The sequence below is a fragment of the Dasypus novemcinctus genome, chromosome 2 (assembly GCF_030445035.2).
Source record: "Dasypus novemcinctus isolate mDasNov1 chromosome 2, mDasNov1.1.hap2, whole genome shotgun sequence".
Taxonomy (NCBI): Eukaryota; Metazoa; Chordata; class Mammalia; order Cingulata; family Dasypodidae; genus Dasypus; species Dasypus novemcinctus.
Window position 1 is genome coordinate 44,472,740 of NC_080674.1, and position 12,416 is coordinate 44,485,155.

Consider the following 12,416-nt stretch of genomic DNA (forward strand, 5'->3'; position numbering starts at 1 on the left):
TCAAAAGGACAGGCTATGCTTGCAGAATGGCACATACATACCTTGGTCATCACAGACATTCCGAGAACCTGAAAGGTCAAGGGCAAAAGCAGATAGTCAGTGATCAGCCGTCAGACCCCCTACAGAAATGACCCACCCATTAGCCTAAAAGAGAACAGTGAAGGAGGACGAGGTGTCTTGCAGGGGAGTGGGGAAAACTGCTCACTTCCTTCCCCATGTTTTAGATGAGACCTTGGGCCCTGGTGGGTTCCTTTCCCTAGAGGAGTCGTGACTGTTACCCAAGGCAGTATTAGGACATCAATCTTTGCGGTTTTCAGGCTTCACAATCAGTTTAAAGAGGCTGTAACAGGCTTTGGTGAAGAAAAAAGGTAAAGCCCCTTGGGAAAAAAGAGCGGTGAAAAGTTATAAAATGAAAAATAATAGGGCAGAACTCTAGAACTGAAAATACAGTCAGTTCTGCTATAATGCTTGTTTTGAAACAGCAAATTTGTTCCAATGTGATCGATGCTTTAGGGCACAATTTCAGCTTAATGTGCCTTTTAAATTTTGTGATTTCTTATGTGTGCCTTTGTCCACTAGAGCAGAAAGCTGCACCTGGTTGAATTGAATCACATAAGAACACAAAAATTCACACACACACCCCCGAACATCTATCTACGTACAGTGCCAGTTCACTGCGTGCCGTTAGCCGCGTCCATCCACATTTGGCATTACAACTGTCCCTAGATTTCAGAGAATCCTCCTTCCACCATTTCACAACACACAAGCCAAAACTCTTTCAATGAAAAAAAATGACCTGTCCCTATTTTACAGTAACTTTTTTTTGTGCCAGTATGTTCTCATCACATACATGTGCCAGCTCTAGGGTTTCTCTTTGCCTGGGCAGAATTCTTTGGTCGTGAAGATTACCAAGAGATGATCCTTCCGATGATTGGGAACCCTAGTCTGGAAATGGAGGCAGCCCTCTGATGGCTGTTACCTGACAACACTGGCTGTAAAGCAACAGGACTTGGGACACAATGTCTTGATCTACCCTGAAGAGAAGCTGCTTCCTGGGAGCATGGAGGGCCACGGCTCCATAGATCACCATAATGTCAGTCTTGCTCAGGCTCCTTTTCCCCGAGAAGAGACCCTGAAAACCAGGAAAGGGAGACAAGGAAAATGTGACTTAAGGAGTTCCTTCCCTCTCATGCTATTTTTTCTCCTCCTAATTCCATGGACCAATATAGGTCTTAAGGAATGGGATTGCGATGGTTAAGATAGGTCTAAAACATATATACTCTTAATTATCAAAATTAAGTGACATCAGTGGTGGACCAATCAGGCTTTAATAGAGGTCACTTTAAAAAAATAGATAAAAAAAAATAATAGGGTGGGTTGGGGGAAAAATACACCAAATGTAAGATAAGGGCTGTAATTAGTAAGATTTTGACAATATTCTTTCATACATTGTAACAAACATCTCAGGACAATGCAAGGTGTTGGTGGAGGGTTGCTGTATGGGACCCCTGTATGATGTTATGCATGTTTGCTTTGTAAGTTCACAACTTTTACTATACACTTATTGTTTTAAGTATGTTCATATATAAATGATATAAAGATAATAATAGGGTGGGTTGGGGTAGTAATACTTTTGTTAGTAGTAATATTTTGACAATGCTCTTTAAACAGTAAAAAATGTTTAACAGCAATACCTGGTATTAGTGGAAGGATGAGTTATGAGAGTCCTGTATGATGTTATATATGTTTGTTTTGTAAGTTCACAATTATTACTATACACTTATTGTTTATGTATGTTTATGTATGAGTGATATACTTCAATAAATTTTTAAAAATTAAAAAAAAATAGAGGTAACTACAAGAACGCTTGTGCTATTTTTTAAAGATCAAATCACTCTCCTGGGAAGCGGATTTGGCTCAATAGATAGAGTATCCACTTATCACAAGGGAGGTCCAGAATTCAAACCCAAGGCCTCCAGACCTGTGTGGTGAGCTGGCCCACCTGCAGTGCTGATGTGAGCAATGAGTGCCGTGCCATACAAGGGGTGTCCCCAGTGTAGGGGAACCCCACACGCAAGGAGTGCACCCCCTAAGGAGAGCTGCCCAGCGCGAAAAAAGTGCAGCCTGTCCAGGAGTGGCGCTGCACACACAGAGAGCTGACACAGCAAGATGATGCAACAAAAAGAGATACAGATTACTGGTGCCGTTGACAAGAATACAAGTGGACACAGAAGAACACACAGTGAATGGCCACAAAGAGCAGACAACTGGGGGCGGGGGGAGAGGGGAGAGAAATAAATAAAAAATAAATCTTAAAAAAAAATCCCTCTCCTTCAGGGTAAGCAGAGTCTATACAATAGAAGTTGCCCAAGAAACTCAGGAAGCTGGCAGAGGACACACCCAGAGCCGCCCATTTTGACCTTACAGATTAGCATTAGTGATGGAAAAAATGGAATTGACTATATGTGGTCATCCTATGACTTGGACAGTTCCTGGGGTTGGACAGTTCTGACCTGGGGACAGGAGTAAATATAATTAGGAGAAAGGATATTCCTGAAGGAATCAGTTTCATTTACCCTTGCAATGACCAGCATCTTTGGAGGAGGAGATTGTTCTTTTTACCTTACATCGATTCATGAAAAACTTTTCTCGATCTTGGAAAGCTTTAATAACTTTTAAAACAACATCCAAGTGGCTTTCAGCACAGTGTCCTAAAACAGATGCTATTCCCTAAAACCAGAAAAGGCATGGCATTTTGAGTTCAACCATTCATTTATTTAACAAATATTTATCAAGCACCTGTAATGTGCCAGCACTCTTCCAGGTGCTGGGGATAAAGGAGTAAACAGAACACCCCAAAATCCCTATTTTGGTGGTGCATACAACTTGGAGAAATAACAGGGAAGTGATAAGGAAGCGACCAGGAAGTGATATGAAGTAAACATATGAATTTGGTAAACGTGGAAACAGGTAGTATGTCTGTGGGATGATGATAAGTGCTATGGAGAGGAAGAAAAGCAGGAAAAGGAATTCCTGGTGAGGGTTGAGGGGAGTTTGAAATTTAAATAGCTGGTCAGATAAGACCATATTTACAGGGTAACATTGAACAGGGCCCTGAAATAAGCAAGGGAGTGATCCATTGGACTACAGGGAAGAAGTGCTCTAAACAGAGAGAAGGTGAGTGCAAAGGCCCTGAGGTTCACCAAGGAGGGCTGAGCATCTGGAGTGAAATATCAAGGAGAGCAGTGCAAGAGGAAGTCAGAGAGGAAGCAGGGATTGGGTCCAGTAGGGCCTTTTAGGCCACGCTAAAGATTTTGGTCTTTTTATCTAACATTGGTGGAAAGCCGATGAAGATTTTTTGGCTTGAGTTGAATGGCATTTTTAAAGGATCGCTCTGCTGCTAACTTTATTATAAATTAGGTGGCTAAGCTTTTTTTCTATAGGTCTAAAGTTTTATTCTTCCCTCCCCACTGCTCCTGCCCCAGGCTGATTTCACCACAATATTTTCATGGCAATTTGTTCATGTTTCATTGGGTTGCATAACCCTGCCACAGCCACCATGAGAAGCCAGAGACCAGACCACTGTCACCATGGTCTCTACCAGCCCTGTTCTTAATTCTTAGATACCAGGCCACCTACTGTCCATCACCAGAGGATGGTTGGAATGATTAGCTGAAAGCTTCTAACATCCCTGTGTTCCTTTGTCATGGACTTAAAATATAAACCCATGTGTCTTCTAGCCTCTTTGTGGTCTCACCCTATATTGCTCTGTGTTTCTCTTTTTCAATTCATCTTCCTCACTTCTTATCTTCTTCCCCAATTTTTCCACTCTGTGATTTATGTCCCTTTTTCCTTCTGTTATTTAGGTCTGGCAAAACCCAAGTTTAGGATATATCTGACTCTTCAGTCTTCTATCACCTATCCCTACATCTGGTCTGTTGAGTGCTTCTGGAAAAAGGTGACACCACTGAGAAAACTGTTAGCAGTACAATTTTATGGCTTCATCATCTGGGCCCTCAAATTTGCACAGATGGCTATTTTTCTCTCTCTAGTTCCTTAAAATTGCATTCGCAATCTCTAATCTTCCTCTCCTCTGAAACTGCTCACTAAGCACTGTGCACGAAAAGAACATTTCAGATGGGTTATACTTTTCCTTATTTTACTTTGGAAGAACTTGAGGAATACAAGTAATATGTTGTGGAGCAAAGATTTTAATCCAGTTAATCTGACTCCAGCATTGGAACTCTGGAATTATATGAATAAATGAAAAATGATTAGATTGGAAGTCAATTAGCCTCAATGAGGTTAAGAAAGTTATGTATTAACACTTTACTTTCAGAAGTCATTCACTAAGCAATTCTAGTATGTGGGATACATGCAAGAAGGAGAAATTAAGTAAAGGAAAGAATTTGTAAAGTTCATCTTTTAATGTTGTAAAATTTTCTGTTTTCAAATGAGAGCCTTATTCTATGCTGATTTCTAAAACAAACGTACTGTGTTTTCTAGCCCATAGACCAGAACTAAAAGAACAATTTAAGATGGGAAAAATGGTGTTGGAAAATGGTATTAGAAATAGTACCAAGAGTGTTAAGTGATAACCGAGTATCTGACAAGGAGAAGAGAAATAATAGTACTTAAAGCAGTTTCAAAATTCAGTAAAGTCTAATGGTTTGTAGCTGTTGAGTATGGGGGGAAAGAACACTAAACAGTTCACGATTCTTGAGGAGAACATACACCACAATATACTATAATAATTTATTTTTATATTAGGTGGGATTTGTTAGTGGTGTTTGTAGTATAAAACCCTTTTCAAAATTATTATTATTTGGAACACATATCCCCTCTTCGTTCACATTCACATATACTCTCCATCCTAGGCTAGGGTAGGGACTGGGCAAAGACTTTTTCCAGAAGTGCTTCAGGTTATACTGTGGACACTTTCAGCTTGTAAATTCATTGATTTTGATATGTAGATGCTATTCTAGGATGTAAAGCCAAGGTCGAAGTATAAGGAAGATATTCTTTTTAAGCAAAAAAAAAAAAAAAAGATAGAAAGCCATTTTTCAACATTTTCACAAAACTTAGCTAAATAATATAGTACTGCTATTTAAATGGGGGAGCCTCATTTTTCTGAAAAATTCTGTTGAATGATTCCAAATATATTCATGAATAATTCTGGAAAAATAAAACATCACCATAAGACGTGTGGGAGGTTTTGTGTATGGGATTAATCATAGTCATAATTAGAGAAAATTTAGAGAAAGGAGTCTCACCTGTCGTGGATCACCAAGTTGGGTGGGAGCAATTAGAAACTCCTTGACCTGTGAGCTTACAAAATCTGTATTTTGGCAGCTTGCTAAGGTAGTCCCCAAGGCTTTCCAAAGGAATTTCTGAGAAACAAAAGACCAATATTAGGATGTTAAGTGTTGAAGAGCAAAATTGTTGAACAGTAGAAAGAATTAGAACAGTTATATGAAGGACAGAAGTTGGGGGGACTTAATAACTACTTAACAATGCACCTCAAGTATTATCTCTTCTTGAAAGCGTTTCTTTCTTCCTGTCCTCTGCCCTCCACCTCCACTCTTCTTCTGCACTCCTTTTTTTTTCTTATTTGAGTGTGGAGAAGCCTCCTTCTTTAATTTCTATTTCATTAGAGATGTTGAGGTTTACAGACCAATCATGCATAACGTACAGTATTTCCTTACACCATACCACCAACATCTTGCCTTAGTGTGGATTATTTGTTATAATTGATGATAACACCTTTTTTTTGTAAATTTATACTATTTTTAACAGTAGTTACTTTTTTGTTACAACTGATAAAAAATTATTAAAATAGTACTATCAACTATTGTCCATAGTCTACAAGTATTTTTCCCATATTATTAACACTTTGTTATAGTGTCATACATGTGTTTTAATTCAGGAAAGAAAATTCTTATACTTGTTTTATTAACTATAGTCCATCATCTACACTGTTATACAGTCTTGTTTTATCTTTTAATTTTTATTCTAGTAACATATATGACCTAAAGTTTCCCCTATTAACCACATTGACCTATATAATTCAGTGCTGTTAATTTTACTCACAGTAATGTGTTACTATCACCACCATCCAGTCCCAGACCTTAACAATCAACCTAAATAGAAATTCTGTACAGATTTAGCATCAACTCTTCAATCTCTAGCCTCAATTTATCCCCTGGTAATCAATCTTCCAGACTCTATCTTTCTGAGTCTGCTCAATATCCTTAGTTCATATCAGTGAGATCATGCAATATTTGTCCTTTAGTAACTGGCTTACTTCACTCAACATAAGGTCTTCTAGATTCATTCACATTTTTGCATGCCTCAGGACTCCATTTCCTTTTATTGATGAATAAAATTTCATTGTATGTATATAACACAATATGTTTATTCATCTGTCCATTGATAGACACCTGGTAGTTTCCATCTTTTGGCAATTGTGAATAATGTCTTTATGAACATTGGTGTGCAAATATCTGTGCAAATCCTTGCTTTCAATTGTTCTGAGTCTATACCTAGTAGCAGGATTGCTGGGTCATATGGTAATTCATACTTAGTTTCCTGAGGAACTGCCAAACTGTCTTCCACAGTGGCTGCACCATTTTACATTCCCACCAGCAGGGGATAAGTGTTTCTATTTTTCCACTTCCTCTCTAACAATTACAGCTTTCTGTTTTTTAAATAGTAGTCATTCTAGTGGGTGTGGAATGATTTCACAGTTTTGATTTGCGTTTCCCTAACAGGTAGTGAAGTTGAGCATCTTTTCACATGCTTGCTAGCCATTTGTATATCTTCTTTGGAGAAATGCCTATTCAAATCTTTTGCCCATTTTAAATTATGTTGTTTGTCTTTATTTTTGAGTTGTAGGATTTCTTTTTATATTCTGGATATTAAACTCTTTTCAGATAAGTAGTTTCCAAATATTTTCTCCCATTAAGTATGCTGTTTTTCACTTTTGTGACAAAGTCTTTTGATGCACAAAAGTTTTCATTTTGAGGAAGTTGTATTGATCTATTTTTTTCTTTCATTGCTTGTGCGCTGGGTGAAAAGCCCAAGAAATCATTGTCCAATACAAGATCCTGAAGATGTTTCCCTACAATTTCTTCTAGGAGTTTTATAGTCCTGGTTTTTATATGTTGGTCTTTGATCCATTTTGAGTTAATTTTTGTATATGGTGTGAGATAGGTATCCTCTTTCATTCTTTTGTATATGGTTGTCCATTTCTCTCAGCATCATTTGTTGAAGAGAATATTCTTTCCAATTGAATGGACTTGGCAGCTTTGTAAAACATCAGTTGGCCATAAATATGAGGGTCTATTTCTGAACTTTCAATTCTATTCCATTGGTCAATGTGTCTATCCTTGTGCCAGTACCATGATGTTTTGACCGATGTAGCTTTGTAATATGCTTTAAAATCAGGAAGTATGAGTCCTCCAAGATCATTCTTCTTTTTCAAAATGTTTTTGGCTACTTTGGGGCCCTTAACTTTTCAAATAAATTTGATAATCTAAAATGACAGACCTATCTTTACACTGGAGGAACTAGAAAAAGAACAACAAACTAATCCCAAAACAAGCAGAAGGAAATAAAGATTAGAGCAAAAATAAAGGAAATTTAAAATTTAAAAAAAGAAATAGAGAGAATCAACAAAACCAAAATTTGGTTCTTTGAGAAGATCAGTAAAATTGATAAACTATTAGTTAGACTGACCAAGAAAAAAGGAGAGAAGACACAAATAAATAAAATCAGAAATGAGAGGGCAGAACATTACTACTGACCCCATAGAAATAAAAAGGATTATAAGATGGTATTATGAGAACTGTATGCCAACATACAGCACTGCCTTTACTGCATCGCATAAGTTTTGAAATGTTGTATTATCATTTTCATTTGTCTCAAGGTATTTACTGATTTCCCTTGCAATTTCTTATCTGACCCATTGATTGTTTAACAGTGTATTTATTTGTTTAAAACCTTATTTCAAATTCACAAAAATTTAAGAACAGAAAAAGGCAGCTAAACAAGTTATGCAAACATTACTCCTAAAAAATTCTTTTTAGGTACTTTTATCTCATCTAATTCCAACTGCTAACTCAGTTGTTCCTCTAGTATTCAGAAAGATACACAGATGAACACAGATGAAATGACATAGTCAAGGTCTCCTTATTAAAGAAAAAAATTAAGAAGAGAAAAAAATACCTAATTGTATTCATATTTACAATAGTAATATTAGGTAGAGGACAGTTGGAGGATACTATTGGGTGCATATGATATTGAAAGTAAATGAAGGGAAGTGGATTTGGCTCAACTGATAGAGCATCTTATCACATGGGAGGTCCAGGGTTCAAACCCAGGGCCTCCTGACTTCTGTGGTGAGCTGGTCCATGCGCAGTGCTGATACACACAAAGAGTGTGGTGCCACGCAGGGGTGTCTCCACATAGAGAAGCCCCATGTGCAGGAGTGTGCCCTGTAAGGAGAGCTGCCCAGTGCAGTAAAAAAAGCTCAGCCTGCCCACGAGTGGCACTGCACACCTGGAGAGCTGATGCAGCAAGATGAGGCAACAGAAAAAGAGACACAGATTCCTGGTGCCACCAACAAGAATATAAGCGGACACAGAAGAACACACAGCAAATGGACACAGAGAACAGACAACTGGGGGAAGGTAGGGGAAGGGAAGAGAAATAAATAAATAAATAAATAAATCTTAAAAAAAGGAAAGTAGATGAGGATTGTGGTTAATAATATAAATACAGGAATATTCTACAGGATGTTAAGAGTGTGGTGATAACACGGTAAAAGTATAACTAATGTAATTTATGGATTATAGTTTAAAAAAACATTGTCATGTTTTTTGTAGCAAAAGCAAAGTTGGGACAATATCAATTCTAAAGGTAAAAAAGAATATAGAGTTTGATTTTGTGAGATATGAATAAGAGTGTGTTATTTAACTTCAATATTTGTGGATTTTCCAGTTCTCCTTCTGTTATTGCTTTCCAGCTTCATTCCACTATGGTGAGAGAAGATGCTTTGTATGATTTCAATTATTTTAAATTTATTAAGACTCATTCTGTGACCCAATATGTGGTCTGTCCTGGAAAATGATTCATGTATTCTTGAGAAGAATACATATTCTGCTGTTTTGGGAAGCAGTGTTCTGTATGTGTCTGCTAGGTCTAGTTCCTCTATCACATTATTCAAATTCTCTGTTTCCTTATTGCTCTTCTGTTTAGATGGTTTATTTATCAATGAGAGTGGTACATTGAAATCTCCAACTCTAATTGTCAGTTTTGCCAGAGTTTGCCTCACATATTTTGGGGCACTGTGGTTTGGTGCATAAATATTTATGACTGTTATTTCTTCTTGGTGGATTGCCCCTTTTATTAATATATAGTGTCTTTCTTTGTCTCTTAAAATAATTTTTAACTTAAAGTCTATTTTGTCTGGAATTAGTATAGCTACCCCAGCTCTCTTTCAGTTACACTTTTCATGGAATATCTTTTTCTGCCCTCATTTTCAACCTGTTTGAGTCTTCACATCTACAGTGCATGTCTTGTAAACAACATATAGATGACTCATAATTTTTATCCATTCTGCCAACCTGTGTCTTTCGATTATTAATATTAATCCATGAACATTCTATGTTATTACTGTCCTTTGGTTTTTATATGCCATATCTTTTTTGTTGTCTCTCTTTTCCTTTCTTGCAAACGCCTTTTCTGTATAGTTGGTCTTTTGTGATGTATCTGATGGATTCCTCCCTCATTTCTGTTTCTGCATATTTTAAAAATATTTTCTTTGTGGTTATCCTAGGCTTTATATGACATAATCTGCATCTATAACCTACTAATTTGAAAAGATACCAACCTAGCTTCAGAACCATAAACACCCTCTGCTCTTACATCCTTCTGTTTCCCCTCTTTATGTTATTTTTGCCCCACCTTTCCACTTTTTATTTTCATGTCCATTATCAGGAGATACACCTTTTTCTTGTTCAATTGTATTCTGACTCTTAGAGGAATTAAAGAGTAAAGTTGCATATTGAGAATACAGTGCTATTGAGTTTTGTATTTACCCTTTTAATTATCCTTATTGGTAATCTTCATTTCTTTATGCTACTCCACACAACTCTCTCCTGTCTTTTCCTTTCTACCTGAAGAATTGCCTTTAGTAACTCTTTTAGGGCAGGTTTCCCTTTGATGAAATCTCTGTTTCTGTTTATCTGTGAATTTTTATGCTCTTCCTTATTTTTTAAATGTGTATTTTTATTAGAGAAGTTGTGAGCATACAAAGCAATCATGCTTAATGTGCAAAATTCCAATACATCATCCCTCCACCAAAATCTCACTTTGCCATGGAACATTTATTACAAATTATGAAAGACCATCATCAAAATATTACTACTGTGTTCTCTAGCTTACATTTGGTATTTTCCCCCATACACCCTCTGTTATTAACACCATGTGTTAGGACGGTACATTTTTTATAGTTCACGAGAGAATGCTCTTATACTTGTACTGTTAACCATAATGTATCATCCACCACATGGCTCACTGGGTTATACAGTCCCATGCCTTGTAAAATCCATCCAAAGTATACACCTAGTGGCTTTCAGTTTCATCACAGAGTTGTGCAGTCATTGTCTCAGTAAATTTTTGAAACTTTTCCTTAGTCCAAAAGGAAAAATCTCATACCCCTTATTATTATTTGACATTGATGCAAGAATATTATAATATTCCTGTTAACTATAGTCCATACATTACATTAATTGCATTTTCCCCATGAATCACCATATTCTTACCACCTTCTAATAGTGACATTTATTCTAGTTCATAAAAGAACATTCTTGTATTTGTATTATTAATTCACAATCCTGTCCCACCACCAGGTTCACTATATTACACAGTTCTTAGATTACTCTCAAGCTTTCTTTCAGTTGACATTTATGTCCTTAGATTACCCCTTTCAGCCACAATCACATTTATAAATCGCTTTGTTAGTTATACTCACTATAATTTGTTATCATCAACTCTATCCATTTCCACACTTTTACAGCAAAGCTAATTAAAAATTCTACATATATTAAGCATCAGAACCTTTTCTTAGCCCTCATTCTATATCCTAGTAACCTACCAACCTAGTAATGATTAAGACTCCATGCATATATTCTTCATATTTAGTTCATGTTAGTGAGATCATACAATATTTGTCCTTCTATGTCTTGCTTATTTCACTCAACATAATGTCCTCAAGGTTCATCCCTGATATCATAAGTGTCCCAATTTCATTTGTTCTTACAGCAGCATAGTATGCCATTGTATGATATGCTACATTTTGTTTATCCATTTATTGGTTGATGGACACTTGGGTTGTTTCTATCTTTTGGCAACTGGGAAAAATGCTTCTATGAATATCTGTGTGCAAATGTCTGTTTGTATCACTGTCCTCAGTTCTTCTGAATGTATTCCCAGTAGAAGGATTGCCAATCATATGGCAAGTCTATATTTAGCTCCCTGAGGAACCACCAAACTGTCTTCCCCAGAAGCTGCAGCACTCTATATTTTCACCATCAGTGAAAGAGTGTTCCTATTTCTCCACATCTTCTCCAGCACTTGTAGTTTTGTTTTGTTTTCTTTTTTTTTAAATAATGGCCATTCTGTGAGGTGTGAGATGATATTTCTTTGTAGTTTTGAGTTGCATTTCCCTAAGCTTGTGGTATTGAACATTTTTTTCATGTGATTTTCATCATTTGTATTTCCTCTTTATAAAAATATTCAAGTATTTTGCCCATTTTTAATTGGATTGCTTGCCCTTTTCTCATTGAGTTGTTTGATCTTTTTATATATCATGGAAATCAAACCTTTATTGGATTTGTGGTCTCCAAATATATTATTCCATTGAGTAGGATGCCTTTTTACTATCTTGACAAAGTCCTCTGAAGCACAAACATGTTTAAGTTTGAGAAGGTCCCATTTATCCATCTTTTTCTTTCATTGTTCATTCTTTGGGTAAGGTTTAAGAAACCACCACCTATCATGAAGTCTTGAAGATGTTTCCCTACTTTTTTTTCTAGAAGTTTTATGTTTCTGGCATTTATGCTTAGGCTTTTGATCCTTCCTGAGTTACTATTTTGCATAAGGTGTGAGTTAGGGGTCCTCTATCTTTCTTTTGAATATGCGTATCTAGTTCTCTCTGCACCATTTGTTGAATAAACTGTTCTGGTCCAGCTGGGTGGACTTGACAGCCTTGTCAAAAATCATTTGATCATAGATTTAAGAGTCTGTTTCTGAACAATCAATTTGGTTTCGTGTTCTCTATGTCTATCTTTATGCCAGTATCATGCTGTTTTCACCATTGTAGCTAGAAAATATGATATTATACAGAAGTGAGA

The 12,416-nt window shown here is 36.6% G+C and overlaps 1 protein-coding gene across 2 annotated transcripts in view; it reads right to left on the reverse strand.

The window, feature by feature from the left end:
• The window catches only part of MROH2B (maestro heat like repeat family member 2B), a 61,227-nt gene that overhangs the window by 22,453 nt on the left and 26,358 nt on the right, over window positions 1–12,416 (reverse strand). For both annotated transcript variants that reach the window (XM_058308383.2, XM_058308373.2), the window contains 4 exons: window positions 5,274–5,390; window positions 2,623–2,730; window positions 980–1,132; window positions 42–68 (listed from right to left, as the gene is read on the reverse strand). In XM_058308383.2, the coding sequence (XP_058164366.1) occupies window positions 42–68; window positions 980–1,132; window positions 2,623–2,730; window positions 5,274–5,390 (405 nt within the window). The remainder of the gene's footprint in view (window positions 1–41; window positions 69–979; window positions 1,133–2,622; window positions 2,731–5,273; window positions 5,391–12,416) is intronic.